Source organism: Coturnix japonica, chromosome 1 (genome assembly GCF_054131305.1).
Source record: "Coturnix japonica strain WE chromosome 1, WE-NBRP24, whole genome shotgun sequence".
NCBI classification, from domain to species: Eukaryota; Metazoa; Chordata; class Aves; order Galliformes; family Phasianidae; genus Coturnix; species Coturnix japonica.
Genome location: NC_140663.1, coordinates 399651 through 421549, shown reverse-complemented (window position 1 = coordinate 421549; position 21899 = coordinate 399651). Strand labels below are relative to the sequence as shown.

At 61.5% G+C, this 21899-nt stretch overlaps 5 protein-coding genes across 25 annotated transcripts in view; 3 read left to right on the top strand and 2 right to left on the bottom strand.

Moving 5' to 3' along the window:
- Window positions 1-41: 41 nt before the first annotated feature.
- LMF2 (lipase maturation factor 2) lies at window positions 42-6665 on the top strand. 4 transcript variants are annotated; one of them, XM_015852907.2, is made up of 14 exons: window positions 42-187; window positions 1250-1503; window positions 2694-2722; window positions 2866-3062; window positions 3205-3383; window positions 3467-3605; window positions 3841-3975; window positions 4068-4173; window positions 4499-4595; window positions 4828-5010; window positions 5259-5427; window positions 5526-5637; window positions 5742-5850; window positions 5937-6665. In XM_015852907.2, exons 1-14 carry the CDS (start codon window positions 91-93, stop codon window positions 6273-6275), a joined length of 2145 nt encoding a protein of 714 aa, XP_015708393.1. In that variant the 5' UTR covers window positions 42-90; the 3' UTR covers window positions 6276-6665. The 4 variants fall into 4 exon arrangements, 3 of the variants coding, with proteins under 3 accessions (XP_015708393.1, XP_015708312.1, XP_085367057.1); XM_015852826.3 differs by having other exon boundaries at window positions 3838-3975; XM_085510931.1 differs by having other exon boundaries at window positions 3155-3383; window positions 3838-3975.
- A 112-nt stretch (window positions 6666-6777) lies between these two features.
- MIOX (myo-inositol oxygenase) lies at window positions 6778-9854 on the bottom strand. 3 transcript variants are annotated; one of them, XM_015853642.3, is made up of 10 exons: window positions 9734-9854; window positions 9188-9247; window positions 8270-8350; window positions 8039-8201; window positions 7886-7953; window positions 7695-7804; window positions 7536-7603; window positions 7337-7386; window positions 7117-7229; window positions 6778-7019 (listed from the first exon to the last, which is right to left on the bottom strand). In XM_015853642.3, exons 1-10 carry the CDS (start codon window positions 9830-9832, stop codon window positions 6911-6913), a joined length of 921 nt encoding a protein of 306 aa, XP_015709128.2. In that variant the 5' UTR covers window positions 9833-9854; the 3' UTR covers window positions 6778-6910. The 3 variants fall into 3 exon arrangements, with proteins under 3 accessions (XP_015709128.2, XP_085367090.1, XP_015709200.2); XM_085510964.1 differs by lacking the exon at window positions 9734-9854 and adding an exon at window positions 9569-9663; XM_015853714.3 differs by lacking the exon at window positions 9734-9854 and adding an exon at window positions 9569-9645 and having other exon boundaries at window positions 8270-8369.
- A 1352-nt stretch (window positions 9855-11206) lies between these two features.
- Window positions 11207-14339, bottom strand: ADM2 (adrenomedullin 2). Of its 2 annotated transcripts, none has more exons than XM_032447101.2 (3): window positions 14291-14339; window positions 13971-14149; window positions 11207-11655 (listed from the first exon to the last, which is right to left on the bottom strand). In XM_032447101.2, the coding sequence occupies exons 2-3, from the start codon at window positions 14063-14065 to the stop codon at window positions 11289-11291; spliced, it is 462 nt and encodes a 153-aa protein (XP_032302992.2). In that variant the 5' UTR covers window positions 14066-14149; window positions 14291-14339; the 3' UTR covers window positions 11207-11288. The 2 variants fall into 2 exon arrangements, with proteins under 2 accessions (XP_032302992.2, XP_085366925.1); XM_085510799.1 differs by having other exon boundaries at window positions 14295-14339.
- LOC116653966 (uncharacterized) lies at window positions 14108-15081 on the top strand. 2 transcript variants are annotated; one of them, XM_085510784.1, is made up of 3 exons: window positions 14108-14240; window positions 14364-14482; window positions 14574-15081. In XM_085510784.1, exons 1-3 carry the CDS (start codon window positions 14158-14160, stop codon window positions 15062-15064), a joined length of 693 nt encoding a protein of 230 aa, XP_085366910.1. In that variant the 5' UTR covers window positions 14108-14157; the 3' UTR covers window positions 15065-15081. The 2 variants fall into 2 exon arrangements, with proteins under 2 accessions (XP_085366910.1, XP_032302962.2); XM_032447071.2 differs by having other exon boundaries at window positions 14364-15081.
- A 2021-nt stretch (window positions 15082-17102) lies between these two features.
- The window catches only part of SBF1 (SET binding factor 1), a 51378-nt gene continuing 46581 nt past the window's right edge, over window positions 17103-21899 (top strand). For all 14 annotated transcript variants that reach the window (XM_085510708.1, XM_015852221.2, XM_085510734.1 and 11 more), the window contains exon 1: window positions 17103-17292. In XM_085510708.1, coding sequence (XP_085366834.1) covers window positions 17238-17292 — 55 coding nt within the window. In that variant the 5' untranslated portion in view covers window positions 17103-17237. The remainder of the gene's footprint in view (window positions 17293-21899) is intronic.

Here is a 21899-nt window from a genome sequence, read left to right as displayed (position 1 = left end):
AACGTGACGTCACGTCAGGCCGTGCGTGCGTGCGTGACGACGTGACGTACGGCGGGAGCGCGGGGACGTGTCGGTGGCGCCGGGCCCGCCATGGGGGAGCCGCCGCGGCGGCCCAGGGAGCTGTTCCTGGCCGGGTTGGCTGCGGCCTATCTCGCCGCTTTCGTATCGCTTTACCTCCAGATCCCCGGTACGTGCCCGTGGGCTCGACCCGAGGGCTCCTATTAAGGGGTTATGTTGGGGTTCTGAGGGTTATTGGGGGGCTGCAGACGGGGCCTGAGGGGGGTGAGGCCTGAGGGGGGTGAGGCCTGAGGGCCTGAGGGAGGGGATAGGCCTGAGGTGGGGAGGGCTAAGGGGCTTCATAAGGGATGTGGAGGGGATCCATCCTTAGGGGGTTGAAGGACATGGGGGTCTCATAGGACCCTTATTGGGGTCCTGGGGGGGCTTGAAGGACCTGGGGGACGCAGGGGACTCTTTCTGGGGGTCTCATAGGGCCCTTTTTGGGGGTCCTGGGGGGGCTTGAAGGACCTGGGGGATGGAGGGGGCCCTTTTTGGGGTCCTGGAGGGAGTTAAAGGATCTGGGAGACACAGAGGATTCTTTCTGGGGGTCTCATAGGACCCTTTTTGGGGTCCTGGGGGGGGGGTTGAAGTACCTGGGAGACACAGGGGGCCCTTCTTGGGGTCTCATAGGCCCTTTTCGGGGTCCCAGGGGGGGTTGAAGGACCTGGGGGATGGAGGGGGCTCTTTCTGGGGGTTTCATAGGGCCCTTTTTGGGGTCCTGGGGGCGGGTTGAAGGACGTGGGGGGGACAGGGGGCCCTTCCTGGGGGTCTCATAGGGCCCTTTTTGAGGTTGAAGGACCGGGGAGATGGAGGGAGCTCTTTCTGGGGGTCTCATAGGGCCCTTATTGGGGTCCTGGGGGGGGTTGAAGGACCTGGGGGACACAGGGGGCTCTTTCTGGTGGTCTCAGAGGCCCTTTTTTGGGGTCCTAGGGGTGGGTGCTCATGGTAGACGTGGTGTCCCCCCTCGGGATGTGTTGGTGGCAGAGGGACAGCTGAGGTCTCCAGGGGGCTGAGGGATTGGGGTCGGTGTCTTTAGGGGTTGGGAGCAGCTCAGTGGGTTGAGGTTCCTGAAGGGCTTAGAGACAACAGGGAGCAGAGATGGAGCCCTAGAGCTGCAAGGTGGGGTCCTGGCTTCTCACCTTCATCCCATGGGGAGCTGCACCCTGACCAGCTCCTTCCTTCCACCCCTTAGGGCTGTATGGACGTGATGGGATCCTGCCAGCCCGCCGGGTGCTACGTCTGAGCGGGAAGGGGCTGTGGGAACAGCTACGTGATGTCCCCACGCTGCTGTGGCTCGGCCCACAGCTGGGGCTGGATACGGAGCAGGGCATGGAGCTGCTCTGCCTGCTGGGTGCCGTGGGCTCCATGGCTGCGTTGCTCTGCTCCTCGCTGCGTGACTGCCTGCTGTTTGCTGTCCTAAGGGTGTTCTACCTCTCGCTCTATCAGGTATGGGTGCACATCAGGAGGCTGCAGGGACCGAGCTCTGTGCCCGCTGTCTGTGGTTTTGGTTGGAGGAGCTGGGCTGAGTCAGAGCGGTTGTGGCACAAAGGGGTTCCTCTTTCATCGCGTGCACCCCCAGCCATAACTGCGTTGCGGGTAGCAGAAGCGGGTTCAGTGAAGGAAGGTAGGGATTATCTTGCTCTGCTCTGCCCTTAGGAGGGCTTGGCTGGGTACTTCATCCAAGTCAGGGCCCCCAGCTCAGAGATGTGGGGTCTGAGAAGGGCATGGGGATGGTTGGGGGCTGTGAAGAGACCTCACTGCGGCCCTGGTGCCTGAAGGGGTTAGTGCACAGGAGGAGGATGGCTCTGTATATGGGCTGAGAGAGACGGAGCAGGGAGGAATGGCTTTAAACTGAAAGAAAAGAGACTGAGGTCAGACATTGGAGAAAATCCTTCACCCAGAGGTGGTGCAACCCCTGGTATTGCTGCCCAGAGCTGTGGGTGCCCCAAACCTGGAGGTGCCTGAGGCCATAGATGGGGACCTGAGCAGCCTGAGCTGGGGGGCACCCAGCTCACAGAGGGGAGTTGGAACCAGTTGGGCTTTAAGATCCATTTCCAACCTCAGCTGTTGTGTTGTTCCCTCTGAAACCGGGGAATGGGAGAGGAAGCTGCCTGCGTGGGAACTGTTCCTGGTGTGCAGCTGTTTGCATTGTGCTGAGTGGGAGGGGAAGTGGCACAGGGGGCTGCATTGGGCTGGGACTCCCCGCTGTCCGGAGCCGCCTCCTCCCAGCCCCTGCGTGCCAGGCCCTCGTCCTTCCCTTTTAAGGTGATGCTGGAGAGAAATCCATTTTCCTCCTCCCCTCTGTGCTGCTTGCATTCAGGGCTGCAGCCAGGGCTGTTGTGCTGCTGCTCGCCGGCCACGTGGCTGAGCCTGGAGCTCTGGAGCCACTCCTGGGCTGTGGTTCCTGGCACCAGAGCGTTGCCAGCACATCTGGCCTCAGAGCATCCTCCTCCTCCTTCCTTCCTCCTCCATCCCGTGCCCAGGGCAGTGCTGTCTCATTACCTGGGTTTGGCTCACAGCCACCCTCAGGTTTGGCACAGAGCATTCAGTGGGGGCTCTCTGTGGCTTGGGAGACAGAAAGGAAACCCCCTGCAGCACAGGGCCTCCCTCCCACTGACTGCTGGCTCTCCCTGCAGGTAGGACAGGTCTTCCTCTACTTCCAGTGGTAAGTCAGCCCTCGTACACACCCCTCTGCCCTGCTTGGGGACTCTGTGTCCCTACCGCCCTCTCCCTTAGGGGCTCTGTCCCCCTGTTGTCACCTCAGGGGCGCAGCTTGTGGTGGCAGCAGGGGTTGTGGTGTTCCCTTAGGGACAGCCTCCTGCTGGAAGCAGGTTTCCTGGCCGTGCTGGTGGCCCCCCTGCGCCTGTTCAAATGGCGTTCCACAGCCTGGCGCCCTCACGACAGCGTCACCTTCTGGCTGGTGCGTTGGCTGCTCTTCCGCCTCATGTTTGCCTCTGGCGTGGTGAAGCTGACCAGCCGCTGCCCCACCTGGTGGGGGCTCACAGGTGAGGGGCAGCACAGCAAGGGGCTTTGGGGCACCTCGGTGGAGCCTCTGGCCTCGGATCGTGCCCTGAAGCAGCTCTGGGGCTCTTTGCAGCTCTCCCTTGTGAGCCCCCCCAACTCCCCGACCCTCTGCTGTCCTCCCAGCTCTCACCTATCACTATGAGACGCAGTGCATCCCCACGCCGGCCGCCTGGTATGCCCACCAGCTGCCCGTGTGGTTCCAGAAGTTCAGCGTGGTGGCCACCTATGTCATTGAGATCGCCGTCCCTCTGCTGTTCTTCATGCCCATCCGCCGCCTGCGGCTCTTCGCCTTCTACTGCCAGGTGTGTGGGGATGCTGCGTGGCCTTCAGCGGGGTGCCCCTGAGGCTCTGTGCTGCCCCCAACCCCTCCTCTGCTCGTGCCCAGGTCCTGCTGCAGATCCTTATCATCCTCACGGGCAACTACAACTTCTTCAACGCGCTCACCATCGTCCTGGCCTTCTCCCTGCTGGATGAGGAGCACGTGGGGCGCTGGATGGGACGCGGCAAGAAGAAGCAAAGCAGCTGTGAGTCCCCGGGCCCGTGCACTGTTTGGGGGCTGCAGGCCCCTCTGCGTTGAGAGGGGAGGGGATGGGCCACCATCACTATCTGACCCTGGGAGATGTAGTTCTGGTGCCGTGGACTCTGAGCTCTGCCTTCCCCACATATGGGCACTCAGCCCTGGGTCCAACCATGCACCATGGGTTGGTCTATGCTACGCCCTGTGCTCACCAATGCTGAGCTGCCCCCCTCCTCCAGCAGCCTGGCCCCCTACCTTCCTCTCCTTCCTTTCCACCCTGCTGGAACTGGCCACCTACGCCTTGCTGCTCTACTGGAGCGTCCACTACTTCAGCCTGGAGATCGACTGGAAGAAGAAGCTGCTGGAATCCAAAGTGGGTACGTGACGGCTGCGCTGGGGTGGCTCCCCCCACAGCCCTGCTGCCCCCATAGGCACCACAGCTGGCCCTGACTGCTGTCCTCCACCACAGCCTTCACCTACCACGAGTTCACGCAGTGGCTACGAGCAGTGACGCTGCCCCTGGTGGGGCTGGGCTTCCTCTCACTGTCCTGGGAAATCCTCTCTGCTATGTACCGGTGAGTGGGGTGGGGGCTGTGCTGGGCTGTACTTTGGTGAGCAGGCAGTACAAGACGTGGCTCACACTGTGTGCATGGGATGGAGGTGGCTCAGAGAGGGTTTGTTTTCTCTTTGTTTTTTGCATTGCTAAAGCAGGGCACAACCAGGGTGGCTGGAGCTGCTCCCAGCCCCCATTCACTCCACAAACTGAGCTGAGGCGGGGGCTAACCTGGGTCTCCATCCCCATAACGTGCCCCCAGCCAGGAGCTGCCCCCCTCCCCAGGCAGATGCAGCCTGTGGGGCCACACAGCTCTGATTTCTCACCCCCCTTCCATCCTCTTGCAGGTGTGCCTGCATCCGTGGCTTCTTCTGGAAGCTGTGGGCCACGCTGCAGTGGGCCGTCTTCGCCACAGCTACCGTGGGGATGTTTGCTGTCAGCTTGGTGAGCACACGGGGGGGATGTGGGGGGGTGCATGGCCAGGCTGTGGGGCACAATGCTGTGCTCTTCATCCCCTTAACTGGGGGTAGGAGTTGGGGGGAGTTGCTGTTGTGCAGCAGCGCCCACAGCGTGTGCATGTCTTTGAGGGTGGGAGGCTCAGCCCAGCCCCCCCAGCTTCTGTCTCCTCTCCCTTGGGGGTGGGGGTGACGTGGTCACTCTCTCTGCCCCTCCCCAGGTGCCCTTCACCTACATTGACTATGAGTCCAATGGCAAGCTGTGGCCTGGCATCCACCAAATGTTCAGCGCAGTCGAGCGCTTCCAGGTGGTGAATTCCTACGGGCTCTTCCGCAGGATGACCGGCGTCGGGGGGCGGCCCGAGGTGGTGCTGGAGGGCAGCTACGACAAGCAGAGCTGGACGGTGAGCGCCCACCTGGCTGCTGGGGGGTGGGTTGGGGGAATGGTGGGATGGGAGGCGGCTCTGAGCATCCCTGCCTTGTGGTTCCATCCTGCTGGACCACCTGGCTGTCCTTATGCGGTGTGGGGCTTTGTTCTGTGGCCTGAGGGGAGGGGAAAAGGGAGCTGTGCCCTCCAGAACGCCAGGCTACTGGGGTGTCTTAAGCCCAGAGCTCCATATCTGCCCTCCAACCCTCTCTGCTCTACCTACAGGAGATCGAGTTCATGTACAAACCAGGCAATGTCAGTGCAGCCCCCGCCGTGGTGGCTCCCCACCAGCCCCGCCTGGACTGGCAGATGTGGTTTGCAGCCCTGGCACACCACAGCAGCAGCCCTTGGTTTGCCAGCTTCGTGCACCGTCTGCTGCAGGGCAAGGAGGACGGTGAGCAGGACGGGGTGAGCGTGAGGGGGCTGCTGGTGGCCCCGTGGGATGGGGTAGCCCCCCCTTGACATTGTGCCCACCCCCATTTCCCCCCGCAGTGATCCGCCTGGTGCAGGTTGATGAGGATAAATACCCCTTCAGCACTCAGCCGCCCACCTACCTCCGTGCCCAGCTCTACAAGTACTGGTTCACCCACAGCGCCGAGAGCGGGTGAGCAGGGAGGGGAAGGCAGGGGGGAGCTCTGGGGCAGCCCTATGGCGGTGCAGGTTGGGGTGGGGGGTTCCTATCCCCATCCCCATCGCCTTGTCCTGCAGGGTGGGAGCCGCACGGTGGTGGCGGCGGCAGCACGTCCAGGAGTTCTTCCCCACTGTCTCACTGGGGGATCCAACACTGGATGATCTACTTACCCAGCACGGCCTGAAGGTAGGATCCACTCCCTGCACTGCACCGAACCCCATAGGTCACAGCTCATAGCTCACCCCCCAACACCTTGTTTTCCCCCCCCCCAGGACAAGCTGCCCCTGAAGCGCCCCGTGGACGCCTTCCTGCCCTGGCTCCTGAGCTCCGTGCGCCGGCTCAGCCGCCCCTTCTCCCCCCACATTGTGTTGTGGTCCCTCTACCTGGTGGCTGCCACCACTTTCCTGCTGCGTGCCGTGGCCCGCCGGCCCCGGGGGGGTGCACCCCCCACCCGCCATAAAGCAGCCAAACAGCAGCGGGGGGATCAGGGGGAGAAGAACGGGCAGCTGCGCAGGAAGGAGGGCAGGGAGGCGGAGGAGAAGGGGGAGGGTCGAAACAGGGGGGCAGCAGCTGATGGCGACGGCCCCCGTGGCACCAAGAGGAGGAAATAGCAGCGCTGGGTGCCCCGTATTCCACGCACTAAGTGCTGCCTCAGCCCCCCCCCAGATCCTACCTGCCCACCCCCCCCAAGCTCCCACCCCCTGGGGGGGCTTCTGGCTGGGGCTGTGGTGCTGCTCCCTGCAGTGCCTTCACGCACAGCTGGGTCAGTGCAGTGTGTGGCTGCTTCCTTGCCCCCATCCCCCAGCTGGAGCTGCCCCTGTGCCCCCCCAGTTGGCTGGGCTGTGGGGTGGGGGCTGTGTTAGGGCTCAGCTGTTCTGTGCTGGGGTGGAGGGGGGGGGGAAATGCTCTGCCTGCATCGCGCCCCCCCCCCCCCCCCCCCCAGCTCAATGGGTGGCAAAGAGGTTTCCTATAATTTTCTAAATAAAGCCTTTGACATTCCAGCCCTTAGGCCTCTCCCTTAGGTTTGGGGGGGGATGGAGCCCTCCCCCCGTGGGGTTTGTGGGGGTGGGATTCCCCATTGAACCCCCCCACACCCTGAACACAACCGCTGCGTTATCTACATGGCAAGTGGGTTTATTGATGGCACAGATGTGAACACAGTGTGGGGAGTGCTGAGTGCTGGGGGGGGGGGGTTGAAGAAGCTGGGGGGGGTTTTATATCTGCAGGGGATGGGGGGGGTCCCAGCTCACCAGCAGAGCTCCCCAGGGCAGTACTTATCAATCAGAGCCTGGTAATAACCCTGCAGCTCCTTCACGTCGGGCAGCTCCTCCTGCTTGGTGTACAGATCGAACTTGCTGTGAGAGCACATGGGGAAGGAGGGGGGTTAGGGGTGGTGGGTGGGGGGCACAGAGCACCTCCATCCCCCCCCCATTCCCCACGACCACCACTCACTTGAGCTCCTTGACCCAGGGCAGCATGCGCAGGTCCTCCTCGTTGCACAGGTGCTTGTAGTCCCCGTGTGCATGCCAGGGGTAGAAGGAGTGGAAGCGGATCATGTAGAAAGCCTGGAGGGGTGGGGGGGAAAGGGGGAGGTTTGGGGTGTGGGGGGGGAGCATCCAGCCCTTTGGGGTGCCCCCCATTCCCACCCATCACAACCCCAGCCCTCCCCTACCTCCTTGGGCAGGGCAAAGTTGTTGAACTTCATCACTCTATACATGTACTCTGTGGAGAAAGTGGGTGTTTGGGGGGCTGGGCTGCTGCCCCCCACCCCAATATACTCTGTGTATGGTGGGAACGGAAGGAGGGGGGGCCATGGGGGGCAGCCCCCCATCATCCCTCCCCCCCTGTGCTCTGGGTCTCCCCACGCTCACCATCGTGTCCCCAGGACATGAGCACGTTCTCCAGGCCGCAGTGGGGCTGGTACATCCCACACTCGGTGCTGTGGGGCAGAATTAGGGGGTACAAGGAGGGGGCTGTCTCCCCCCCCACCCCCTCCCTGTGTTTCCCACCTATGGAGGGGCTGCACTCACTTGTACCGGGGGTCTCTGGTGTCCGGGTTGTTGTGGAAGGTGGAATCATGGAACACCACCGACTTCTGCACCTTGCAGCCCACTGGGAAGGTGTCTCCCACCACCGCCCACTATGTGGGGTGACAAACATCCCCAGTGTCCCCCCATAAGCGTCCCCAAATAGGGGGGTCCCACAGCCCCCCCAAGCTCACCTGTGGCTCCCCAAACAGCACCAGGACCTTGCCCAGGTCGTGCAGCAGCCCCACGAGATGGAACCAATCTGTGGGTAAGCAGGATCCATCAACCCCCCCATCCACAGCCTGGGGAGGGGGCTCAGGCAGTCAGACCCCCCCTTATCACCCCACCTTTATCAGGGTGGGCCCGCCGGATGCCCTCTGCTGTCTGATAGGCGTGAAGGGAGTTGGGGAAATCCACGTCTGGGTCGGATTCATCCACCAGTTGGTCCAGCAGCTGCAGCGCCTGCATGGCGCTCATCCTGCGCAGCGAGCAGCCCCCGTACTCAGCGCTCTGCATTGGATGGGGATGGTGAGCACCAACCCATAGGGACCCCCCGGGACCCCCAACAGGACACAAACCTTCCTACGCACGAAGTCGACTGTCTGGTGGGTGTGCATCTGCAGGTACGTGTTGTAAACGCGATCCAGCAGCTTCCCCTCCTGTAGCAATGGGGCAGGGCTGGGGGGGTTTGGTCCCCATAGCTTCGCAGGACCCTCTTCAGCCCTATGGACCCCCCCTCCAGCCCCATGGATTCCCTCCAGCCCCACAGACTTCACAGCCCTATGGGCTTCCTTTAGCCCCAGAGATGTCCCAGCCCTATGGAATCCCACCAGCCCCATGGATTCCCTCCAGCCCCACGGACCTCTCAGCCCTATGGGCTTCCTTCAGCCCCAAAGATGTCCCAGCCCTATGGATTCCCCCCAGCCTCACGGACCCCTCAGCCCTATGGATTTCCTCCAACCCCTCAGCCCTATGGGCTTCCCCCAATCCCCACAGACCTCCCTCCAGCCCTATGGATTCTTCTCAGCCATGTGGACCCCCTTCCAGCCCTACAGTTCCCCTTCCAGCCCTACAGATCCCCTTCAGCTCTATGGACCCCCTTCCAGCCCCATGGATCCCTCAGCCCTGTGGGCCTCCTCCAGCCCTATAGATTTCCCCTAGCCCCCCACAGACCCCTCGGTCCTATGGATTCCATCCAGCCCCCCAGACCCCTCAGCCCTATGGGCTTCCCCCAATCCCCACAGACCCCCCTCCAGCCTCACAGACCCCTCAGCCCTGTAAATTTCCTCCAACCCTATGGATTCTCCTCAGCCATGTGGACCCCCTTTCAACCCTACAGATCCCCTTCCAGCCCTATGCACACCCTTCAGCTCTATGGACCCCCTTCCAGCCCCATGGATCCCTCAGCCCTGTGGACCTCCTCTATCCCTATAGATTCCTCCTGCCCCCCCCCCAGACCCCTCAGCCCTCTCCCCAGCCCCACAGCAGCTCCTCACCGTGTAGTTGCGCAGCTCAGCCTTGTCCTTACTGGGCTGTGGCTCATTAGGGTTGGGGTCCTGGTGGAAGGTTCCAGGTGAGCAGGACCAGCCTTTAACCCAACCAGTGCCCCCCTCTTCCAAGCCCCCAGAGCACAACAAGGGGACGTTGTGACCCCAAAAGCCCCCCACCCCCACCCCACTGCACTGTTAGATCCACAGGCCTGGGCCCCACTTTGAGGTGGTGACACTGAGACCCTGGGACCCCCCCCCACACACACACTGCACAGTGGGTCCTGGGGGCTCTCTGCCCCCTTCCCCCCCCCCAGTCCCTGCCATAGTTATGGGGTGGGCTTCCTTAGGGAAGGGTGGCTGCTGTCCTGCCCTCCACGAGCTACTCACCGCCTGCGGGACCTTCATTGCTGGCCGGGGTGGGGGCACACATTGGAGCTGCCAGGACCCCCCACCTTTATCCCCAGGCTGTGGGGCAATCAATCAGTCACCATTTAACCACCCCCGGTTAATGTTTGAGCCCACGGCCACGGCGCCCCGAGCTGCCACACTCACTGCAATGGGGGGCTCCTGAGCTGCTCCCCACAACTTGGGCTGCCCCATAGTGCAACATGGAGGTGAGGACCCCCCCAACCCCTCGCTGAGGAGCTTCATATGCAGGTAGAGACCGCAGGGGTTTATATGGGGGGTGGGGGGGGGAGCTGGAGTCTGAGCACGCTGCTCCTTGCTCGGGGCAAAGGGGCACGGGGTGGGGGGGGACATGGGGGAGGCACTGAGTGTGGGGCTGCACATTGGGGTTCGGGGGGTCCTTGTCTCTGCTGGGGTCTAATGGTTTTCCCCAGCCTGGGGGAGAGGAGATGGGGGTGTTGGGAGGGGAGAGGGAAGGTGGGGGTCGCTTGTATCTCCCAGCCCCCCACCCCCACAGCCTGGGAGTGGGACGGGGGGGGGGGAATAGGGCGGAGATACTGCAGCCCGATGGGGGAGAGGGAATGAGGGGGGAGGGGGGAAGGACAGGCGGACGGACACACGGATGGAGAAGTGGATGGACGGGCAGCCAGGAGGGAGGACACAAGAATGGGGCGGACGGACAGACGGACGGAGCAGCACGGCCGGCAGGTGGCACCGCAGCACCGCGATCCTCCGAGCCAAAAGAGCAGAGTTTGACCCCAAAACACCTCGATGGGCCGGGGACACTGTGGGGACAGGAGGTCAACCGTGTCCTATGGGCGCCCCAGGGGTATCCTATGGGTGCCCTATGGGTGTCCTATGGGTGGCCTATGGGTGTCCTATGGGTGCCCTATGGGTGTCCCAGGGGCGTCCTATGGGTGTCCTATGGGTGTCCTATGGGTGCCCTATGGGTGCACCAGGGGTGTCCTATGAGTGTTCCAGGGGTGTCCTATGAGTGTCCTATGAGTGTCCTATGGGTGCCCCAGGGGCATCCTACGGGTGTCCTATGGGTGCCCTATGGGTGTCCTATGGGTGTCCTATGGGTGCCCCAGGGGGGTCCTATGAGTGTCCTGTGGGTGTCCCAGGGGTGCCCCAGAGCCGTCCTATGGGTGTCCTATGAGTGTCCTATGGGTGTCCTATGAGTGTCCTATGGGTATCCCAGGGGTGTCCTATGGGTGCCCTATGGGTGCCCTATGGGTGCCCCAGGGACATCCTAGGGGTGTCCTATGGGTACCCTATGAGTGTCCTATGGGTGCCCTATGGGTGCCCTATGGGTGCCCCAGGGACATCCTAGGGGTGTCCTATGGGTGCCCTATGAGTGTCCTATGGGTGTCCCTTGCGGCTGTGCACCCCAGAGTTGGATGGAGCGCATGGAGCTGCAGCTCTAGGGCTGCTGTGGGGCCGCAGATGTGGGGCAGTCACACCACCACCCCCATGGGTGCGCTGCTCGGTTGGACCCCCCCTGGTCTTCATTCATCCCATCCCCTCCATGGGGTCAGCCCTGTTAGGGGGCTTCACCACCTCCCCCCCACCCCATCCCCACTCAGGGACCCCACAGAAAGGTGCACAGGAGCCCACAGCTGCTGGAAGTGCTTTAAGTGTCAACTCCTACCCGACCCATAGAGTCCTCGGGGGGGGGGGGGAGGGTGGAGAGGGGAGACCCTCACCCATAACTGTGAGGGCTGTTGGGGTTCATGGGGGATGAGTCCTGGCGGCCGGGGCGGCCCATCAGCTGCCATAGGCGGTGGCTGAGGTTCTGCACCTGGCAGGTTCCCAGCACGCAGCCCACCCGCATGGGCTGAACGTGGCGCATCCGAACCCCGATGTGACGTCGACCCCTTTGGCCCTTTGGGGAGGGTGGTCGGTGTCTGTGCCGTGGGGGGCCGTGCCATAGGGCTGGTTGGGGACGTGGGTTGATGAGGTGGTTGAGCTGGATGGGTTGGAGCCTTGGGGGGGATCTATGGGGCAGTGGTGGGTGCCGATGGGGCAGGCGCAGAATGGCTGGGGGGAGTCTCCGATCCGGGGGTTCCCTGCAAGAGAATGGGATGGGGTCAGTGGGATGGATGGGGTCAGTGGGAGGATGGGGTCAGTGAATGGGATGGGGTCTGTGGGGTGGGATGGGGTCAGTGAATGGGATGGGGTCAGTGAATGGGATGGGGTCTGTGGGGTGGGATGGGGTCAGTGGGATGAATGGGGTCGGTGGGGATGTATGGGGTCAGTGGGGATGGGATGGGGTTGGTGGGGATGGATGGGGTCAGTGGGGATGGGGTCAATGGGGATGGATGGGGTCAGTGGGGATGGGGTCAGTGGGGATGGGATGGGGTCAGTGGGATGGGATGGGGTCAGTGGGATGGGATGGGGTCAGTGGGGATGGATGGGGTCAGTGGGGATGGGATGGGGTCAGTGGGGATGGGATGGGGTCGGTGGGGATGGGATGGGGTCAGTAGGGATGGGGTTGGTGGGGTTGGATGGGGTCAGTGGGGATGGGGTAGGGCTGCAGACTGTTGTACCCCATACATTTGCCCCATAGCCCCCCCCACCAGCTGCTCCCTGTCCATGACTGTGACTGCACCCCTGGCCCAGCTCTTGCCCTTCTGCCCCACACACCCCCCTCCCTGCCCCACACACCCCCTGCCCCAGCCCTTGTCCATCCTCTGCCCTGATCCTGCCCTGGTTCACTGCCCCTGGCAATCTGCATGGGGTGGGGGGTGGGGATGTGCACAGGGGGCACTGGGCAGAGATCCATCAATGGACATAGCACCTCCCCCCCACCCCATATCTCCCAGCAGCTGTGGGGATGGGGGAGACCCCACAGACACATCTATGGGGACGGGGTGACCCCATTCATTCAGACACATTCCCCCTTCACCCACCTATGAACACGCCGTAACCCCTGACCCACACCTCACACCCACGTGCCGCAGCGCGTGCAGCCACGCACGCACACCAGCACCCCACACACGCAGCTACACGCGTGTCCAGGCATGTGCACACCACCCGTGTCCCCGTGTGTGCACATGTCCTCACACCCCACACGGGTTACACACGGGCAGGCGGTGCCCCTTGCACACCCATAGTGCCCCTGTGTGTGTGTGTGCACCTCTCAGCCCTTCCCAATCCCTGCTGTGCCCCATGCATTAACCCCATCCCTATTCCCCATCCCGTCTCCCATCTCCCACATCCCCGTTCCATTCCAGCTCCATTCCCCACCCCGATTCCATTCCCCATATCCCCATCCCCACCCCATCTCATCCCCTGATCCTATCCCCCACATCCCCATCCCTACCCCATCTCATCCCGATCCCATTCCCTATATCCCCATCCCCTGATCCCATTCCCCATATCCCCATCCCCACCCCATCTCATCCCCTGATCCCATTCCCCATATCCTCACCCCCCGATCCCATTCCCCGTATCCCCATCTCATCCCCTGATCCCATTCCCCATATCCCTATCCCCTGATCCCATTCCCTATATCCCAACCCCATCTCATCCCCTAATCCCATTCCCCATATCCCTATCCTCACTCCATCTCATCCCCTGATCCCATTCCCTATATCCTCATCCCCTGATCCCATTCCCCATATCCCCACCCCATCTCATCCCCTGCTCGCATTCCCCATCCCCCCATTCCCCACATCTGATTCTCATCCCTATCCCAATTCCCCCATCTCCCATTCCACCCCATTCCCACTCCCCAGCCCCGTTCCCCATGTCCTATCCCCCATATCCTCATCCCTATCCCTATCCCCATTCCACCCCATTCACTGGTTCCATCCACTATCTCCCATTCCACTCCAACCCCACTTCCCAGTCCCATTCCCCATACTGTTTCCCATTCCCTATATCCCCATCCCAATCCCCTTTCCCCATTCCAGCCTATTCCCTGGTCCCATCCCCTATTTCCCATTCCCCTTTTCTGATTCTCATCCCTATCCCCATTCCCTACCCCCATCTCCCATCCCCATTCCCTGTCTCCTATTCCATCCCATCTCCCATTCCCCCCCATCTCCCACCCCCCATCTCCCTATTCCCATTCCTATCTCCCATTCCACCCAGCCCCATTCCCTGCTTCCATCCTCTCTCTCCCCCTATTCCCCATCAAATACCTCCCATTCCCCTCTATTTCCCATTCCCCCTATCCCTGACCCCATTCTCCATCCTATCCCCTACCCCCCACTCCCCATTCCCACCCCTTATCCCCCCATTAACCCCCCACCCCCCAACTCTTGGGCTCCCGCAGCACTTCGGGACCACCACCAACAGACCCTGGGGCTCCCCCCTCGCCCCCCTCCATCCACCCCCATTGCTGCCCCCTATGTGGGGCGATGTGGGGCCGCCTCACCTGTACTTGGGAGCTCTGCCGTGGGGCAGGGCCCGGCCGTGGGGCAGCTGCAGCGCACATAGAGCGAGGGTGATGCAACCCAGCGCTGCTCTCATGGCGTGGCCGGGGACAGGAGAGCGGCTCAGGGCCGGGTTCGGATGGGACGGGCTCAGCTCGGCTCGGTTCGGCTCGGTTCGGTTCTGCACGGATGGACACGGTTCGGCTCAGTGTCCACGAGCGGCTCCGTGGGTCGCAGTGCTGGAGCTGCGCTGATCGCAGCGCTGTTCCCCGGTACCCCCCCACCCCCGATCCGGTCCGGTACAGCCCGGTACCACCCGTACCTACCCGCGGGGCTGACCCGGTTCCGTTGCCGGCTCCTCTTGGACTCCCTCCGTCTGCACGCTGTGACTCCAGGTTAAATATCGCCGGGCGGGAGGAGCAGCGGGAGGAGCCACGGGCTGCGGTGTGTCACGGCACGGCACGGTTCGGTCCGGCACAGCACGGCACGGTTCGGTACGGCACAGCACGGTTCGGTACGGTACAGCACGGTTCGGTTCGGCACAGCACGGTTCGGTACGGCACAGCACGATTCGGTTCGGCACAGCACGGTTCGGTTTGGCACAGCACGGTTCGGTTCGGCACGGTTCGGTTCGGCACAGCACGGTTCGGTACGGCACAGCTCGTTTCGGTACGGCACAACACGGTTCGGTACGGCACGGTTCGGTACGGCACAGCACGGTTCGGTTCGGCACGGTTCGGTACGGCACAGCACGGTTCGGTACGGCACAGCACGGTTCGGTTTGGCACGGTTCGGTACGGCACAGCACGGTTCGGTACGGCACAGCACGGTTCGGTTCGGCACGGTTCGGTACGGCACAGCACGGTTCGGTACGGCACAGCACGGTTCGGTTTGGCACAGCACGGTTCGGTACGGCACAGCACGGTTCGGTTTGGCACAGCACGGTTCGGTTCGGCACGGTTCGGTTCGGCACAGCACGGTTCGGTTCGGCTCGGCCCGGAGCGGGGTCCGGTCCGCTTCTAACCCGGACCTGCGCCCCCCGCCCGGGGTGGAGCATAGAGTGCCATTGTGCCTGCAGGTAGAGGTGACTGAATGAGCCTGGATGGGACGGCAGCTCTTTGGTTGTTTTCGGCTAATTAATGAATTAATGTGTGATTAATTGCAAAGGGGGCGGGGAGGGGGAGAAGCCCGGCCTGTCTGTCTGCCCCATTTCCACTCGGGGTGGGGGTGGGATGGGGATAGGATGGGATGGGATGGGATGGGGATAGGATGGGGATAGGATGGGATGGGATGGGATCAGATGGGATGGGATCAGATGGGATCAGATGGGGATGGGGATGAGGATAGGATGGGGATGGGATGGGGATAGGGGTAGGGATGGGACCAGTTGTGGATGGGGATGGAATGGAGATGGGGATGGGATCAGTTATGGATGGGGATGGAATGGAAATGGAGATGGAGATGGAGATGGAGATGGGGATGGGATGGGATGGGATGGGAATGGGGATGGAGATGGGATCAGTTGTGGATGGGGATGGGGTTAGGATGGGGGTGGAATGGAGATGGAGATGGGGATGGGATGGGATCAGTTGTGGATGGGGATGGAATGCAGTTAGGGATGGAATGGAGATGGGGATGGAGTGGATATGGAATGGGATGGAGATGGAATGGGGATGGGATGGGTGTGGGATGGGAATGGGATGGGATCAGTTGGGGATGGAGATGGGATGGGATGGGGATGGAATGGAGATGGGAATGAGGATGAGGATGGGGATGGGGATAGGATGAGGATGGGATCAGTTGTGGATAGGGATAGGATGGGGATGGGATCAGTTGTAGATGGGTATGGGGTTAGGATGGGGATGGAATGGAGATGGGATGGGATAGGGATGGAATGAAGATGGGAATGGGGATGGGATGGGGATGGGGTGGGATGAGGGTGGGGATGGGGGTGGGGATGGGATGGGGATGGAATGGAGATGGGGTGGGGATGGGATGGAATCAGTTGTGAAGGGGAATGGGGATAGGGATAGGATGGGGATGGGATCAGTTGTGGATGGGTATGGGGTTAGGATGGGGATGGGGATGGAGATGGGGATGGGGATGGGGATGGGGTGGGGAGGGGGATAGGATGGGGATGGGGATGGGATGGAGATGGGGATGGAATGAAGATGGGGATGAGAATGGGGTGGGGATGGGGATGGGATGAGATCAGTTGTGGATAGGGATGGGGATAGGGATAGGATGGGGATGGGGATGGAATGGAGATGGGGATGGGGATGGGATGGGATGAGGGTGGGGATGGGGGTGGGGATGGGATCAGTTGTGAATGGGGATGGGGATAGGATGGGATCAGATAGGGATGGAGATGGGAATGGAATGGAGATGGGAATGGGGATAGGATGGGGATGGGATGGAGGTGGGGATGGGAATGGGGTGGGGATGGGAATGGGATGGGATCGGTTGTGGATAGGGATGGGGATAGGGATGGAATGGAGATGGGGATGGGGATGGGATAGGATCAGTTGTGGATGGGGATGGGAATAGGATGGGGATGGGGGTGGGAGTGGGGATGGAGATGGGATCAGTTGTAGATGGGATGGGGATGGAGATAGGGATGTAATGGAGATGGGGATGGGAATGGGGTGGGAATAGGGATAGGGATAGGGATAGGGATGGGATGGGATGGGATCAGTTGTGGATGGGGATGGGGGTGGGAATGGGGATGGGAATGGGGTGGGAATAGGGATAGGGATAGGGATAGGGATGGGATCAGTTGTGGATGGGTATGGGGTTAGGATGGGGATGGGGTTAGGATGGGGATGGGGATGGGATGGGATCAGTTGTGGATGGGTATGGGGTTAGGATGGGGATGGGGATGGGGGTGGGATGGAGCTGTAGATGGGGCTGGGACCGGACCCCAGGGGCGCCCTCCGCTCCCCAAGCCACGCCCCCCCCCAAAGCCACGCCCACTTCCACATTAACACTCACCTTATTTACATAAACCACGCCCACTCCTCCCTAATCCACGCCCCCTCCCTCCTAAGCCACGCCCACTCCATTCACCCCAATGGCGGCGCCATGGCCACGCCCCTTCTCCTCAGCTTCCGCGCATGCGCAGTGCGGCCGGGCCGGGCCGTGTAGCGCGCGGGGCCAAGATGGCGGCGGCGGCGTTGTGGGCGGCGCGCGGGCGGGCGGGCAGCGCGATGGCGGCGGCGGACGGGAGGTGAGCGCGGCCTACACGGCCCGGCCCGGCCCGGCCCGCCGCCATGGCCCGACTCGCCGACTACTTCGTGTTGGTGGGTTACGACGCCGAAAAGCGAGGTGAGTTCAGCGGGGCGGATGGGGGGGACGGCAGGCCGCGCCCCACAGACGTGGCGGGGGAGGCCGAGGGGCTGCGGGGCCTGAGGGGGATGCGGGGCCTGTTGGTCCGAGCGGGGTTTGGAACTGAGAGACGGGATGGGCGGGACCGGCACGATGGGAGGGGACGGGACGTGGGAGCGGAACGGGGGCTGCTCACATGGGCCTACACCGGGCTGAGACCGGGATACACTGACACTGAGCCTTACCTGAGCCTGAACCTTACCTGAGCCTGACTCCGGTCTACACTGACCCTGAGCCTTACCTGACAATGACCCTGAGCCTTGCCTGACCCTAACTCTTAGTCTTACCTGACCCTGAGCCTTACTTGACCCTGACCCTCAGTCTTACCTGACCCTCAGCCTTGCCTGATCCTAACCCCGGCTTACCCTGACCCTGAGCCTTACCTGAGCCTGACTCCGGTCTACCCTGACCCTCAGCCTTACTTGACCCTAACCCTGAGCCTTGCCTGAGCCTGAGCCTTACCTGACCCTGAGCCTGGCCTGACCCTGACCCTGAGCCTTACCTGAACCTGAGCCTTACCTGACCCTAACCCTGAGCTTTGCCTGACCCTAACCCTGAGTCTTACCTGACCCTGAGCCTTGCCTGACCCTCAGCCTTACTTGACCCTAACCCTGAGCCTTGCCTGAGCCTGAGCCTTACCTGACCCTGACTCTGGCCTACCCTGATCCTGAGCCTTGCCTGACCCTGAGCCTACACTGACCCTAACCCTGAGCCTTGCCTGACCCTGAGCCTTACCTGACCCTAACCCCGGCCTACCCTGACACTCAGCCTTGCCTGACCCTGACGCTGGCCTACCCTGACCCTGAGCCTTGCCTGAATCAGTGCTTGGGATGTGGCTGCTCACAGCAGGACAAGCTGGGGGCTGAGTTGCTGCAAAGGAGCTTTGCAGGGAAAGACCTGAGGGTCCTGGTGGACCGTGAGCCAGCAGTGTGCTCTGGTGGTCCAGAAGGTCAATGGGACCCTCAGCTGCACTGCACAGATCGTGGCCAACAGGGCAGGGAGGTGCTCCTGCCCTCTGCTCTGTAATGGGGAGGGCACAGCTGCAGCACTGTGCTCAATGAGGGGCTGCCCAGCTCCAGATAGACTGGGAACTGCTGGAGAGAGCCCAGCTGAGGGTGCAGAGATGGTGGGGGTCTGGAGCACTGCCTGATGGGGACAGGCTGAGAGCCTTGGGGCTGTGGACATGGAGGAGAGAAGGATGAGGGGGATCTGAGCAGTGTAGGTGGGTATCTGAAGGGTTGGGGTCGGGAGGAGGGGGCTGGGCTGTGTTTGGTGGTGCCCAGCAGCAAAACAAGGGGCAGCGGGCACAGACTGGAGCCCAGGGAGTTGTGTGTGAGGAAGAGCTCTGTGCTGTGAGGGTGGCTCAGCTGCACAGAGAGGTGGGGACTCTCCGTCTGTGCATAGATCCAAACCTGCTGGGATGCTCTGTGTGCAGCTGCTGCAGGGATAGCAATGTGGGAGCTGTATAGAAATCCCTTCCAGCCCCTTTGGCTTCTATTATGTGAATGCTGATGGTTGTGGTGCTCAGTGCTGTCACGCTGTGGGATCCAGCTGCTACTTTCAGTCTCGCAGCCCCATCAAGCTGCGTTAGAAACACAAGCTCTGGGTCCACATGCTGCCCCACAGGACCCAGAGCAAAGGATCAAGAAAGGCCTCAGGCTGCAGAGCTGAGTCTATCCAGCTGCCACAGTGTTTTCTGAATGACCCTGCGGTGAGTTCTGTCCTTGTCTCCCCTGTTCTCTCAGTGCTTCAGCCCAGGTGAGGATCCAAGGAGTGCAACCCTCATGCCCTCATGCTGAAGGTGGGATCCACACTGAACTCTGCAGGCTGGGATGCAGCCGCTCAGTTCCTTTATGTGCTGCCTCTGAGAGCTCTGGATGTTAGGAAACATCTATAGGAAAAGGAGCTGGAAGTGGCTGCCCAGAGAAGCAGGGAAATCCCTATTCCTGGAGCTATGGGACATGGTAGGATGCGGTTGGACTCGATGGTGTTGAAGGTCTTTTCCAGCCTGAGTGATTCTGGGTTGTGTTGGTCCTGCCCTGGGATGGCAGCTCGTTCATGGCATCGTTCAGGACGTGTCTGCAGAAGGTGCTGTGTGATGAAGGCATTAAGGTGGGACGTTACAAAGGAGAGACCTTGCAATGGATGAGCTGAGTTGTGCTGGCTTCAAGGTTTGAGTTTGAAGTTGGAAATCTCGGATGGGGTTTACCTGCACCCCCCCCCCCACCCTGAAAGCAGCTCTTAGATAAGGCTGGGAGGAAGGTTGCGCTGCTCCCCTCTGTGACTAATTGCTGTACAGGTTGGGTCGGTCTCAGGGCTGCACCTCCCCGCCCCACATAACACAGAGCTGCTGAGAGGGAGCTGCCCTCGAGCCCCCCCACCTCCATCAAGGCAGGGCTGGGAGTGGGCTCAGCCTGCACCCACCTCCTTGTGCTGTAGGTCAGGAGGGTGGCAGGGCCTGGCAGCCCTGTGCCATCACAAACTGAAAGCATATGGAGCTACTGCGAGGCCATAGAGGGGCAGGAAAGGAAATGGGGTGTGTGCCCAGCCCCATGGGGAGCGTGGGGCTCTGCATGGAGCTGGTACCCAGCTCCCTATGTTTATTTATCCCATAGAGCTGTGATGGCTCATGATGTTCTGACAGTAGTCGAGGTCTCTTGGTGCTGGTGGTTCTCTCTGTGCAGACCGGTGGCTGATGTCTGCAGGCTGTGGCTGGGGGGGCTTCTGTATTCCCCATGGTTTATATGGGTCTGGGGAGGAGCAGTGTAGGTTGAGAACATGTCCAGCATTGGCCAAGGGTTCATCATTGGAGCGCAGGGTGAGGCCTGGCTGGGATTTAGTAGAGGATGTTCATTGGGGTGGCTGTGGGGTGGCCTTGAGTGGCTGTAGGGTGGCTCCTGCTGCCCTGGGGTGGCTGTGGGGTGGCTGCTGCTGCCCTGGGTGGCCATGGGGTGGCTGTGGGGTGGCTCCTGCTGCCCTTGAGTGGCTGTGGGGTGGCTGCTGCTGTCTTGGGGTGGCTCCTGCTGCCCTGGGATGGCTGTGGGGTGGCTCCTGCTGCCCTGGGGTGGCTGTGGGGTGGCTGCTGCTGCCCTGGGGTGGCTCTTGCTGCCATGGGGTGGCCGTGGGGTGGCTGCTGCTGCCATGGGGTGGCTGTGGGGTGGCTCCTGCTGCCCTGGGGTGGCTCCTGCTGCCATGGGGTGGCCATGGGGTGGCTGTGGGGTGGTTCCTGCTGCCTTGGGGTGGCTGTGGGGCAGCTGATGTTGCAGCACAGCCGCTCAGTGCTGGCAGTGGGATCTCACTGCGTGCTGCCGTGCAGCCCAGCCAAGTGAGTCATCATTTGACTCAGACCAAGCGGCCGCTCCATGCATGTGGAAGCCCCAGCCATCGAACCACCTCCAGTGGCTGCTAAGAGCGAGCTGCGTTTGCCACATCCACGTTTAGGAAGAGGGTGGCTCTGTGTGCGTGCAGTGCTGCCCCACTGACTGCAGCACCTCCGCGTGGGGCAGAACCAGCTGCAGAACCAGCACTATGATATGGTTGTGTGCCCAGTGCTGGTGCTGTCTGCTGCCTTCCACGTGTGTCACGGATTCATCAGAGTGGGTGAACGTGAGGAGGAAGCACCAATTTGAAACATATGTCGGGAGCAAATTCCTTCACTGTTAGTAATATTTTCTTCGCTGCCAGTGAGAGTTTTGGGATTTGGGTTTTCTCTTTTGACATTTCTCTCGCTTTTAGTTTGTATTTATATTGTCGAGGAGGAGGAATCTGCACATTTGGTACCCGGAGGAGCTTTGTTTCCCAGTTTGCAGCTCTGTGACGCCGGTTGGGAGAAGCAGCTGCGGTTTGGTCAGTGCTGGAAGCAAACAAACACAAACAAAGGAGGCTCAGGCCGCATCTGGGCCGTGCCCTGGTGGTGCTGCTGGAAGGGATGCAATTGTGAGGGGTACAGAGCACATCTTGACCTCATTCTCCCCACTTATATAGGGGTGTGTTCCTCAGGCCTGCTGCATGGGCATCCCATGCGTGCAGAGGTTTGCATTGCTTATCTGGGGGCTGCTCACCCCATAGAGCAAAGAAAGACCCTCTCCTTGCACCGATTCCAATCCCCTTTTGTTTGTGGCATGGTTTGGAAGCAGCCACGTGTCAGCTTGCAGGGAGTTCATCAGCTGCCGGTGCCTCGTGTCTGAGATGGGGTCAGTGCTGCACGTTGCTTTTATTCCTTTCTTTTTCTTTATTCTAGGATGCAGCAGGGGCTGAGACGGAGCGTCTCGGTTTGTTAGATGCATCTGTGCTGTGGGTAGCTGTAGGAAGTGGAGCAGAAAACAAGCCAGGCTGCCCGCCCCTCATCACTGCGTCACCTTCCTGCTGATGGCCCAGATAAGCGCTCATGCTGCTCGTGGGGTTACAGGGGGGTTACCCTGCCCCAACATGGGCAGCTCTGAGCCCAGCACCCAGCACGGAAAGACCTCGGAGATCATGAGGTTATGTCGAGTTGGAAGGGATTCATAAGGATCATTGAGTCCCCATTGTGCCATGACCAAGTCCCC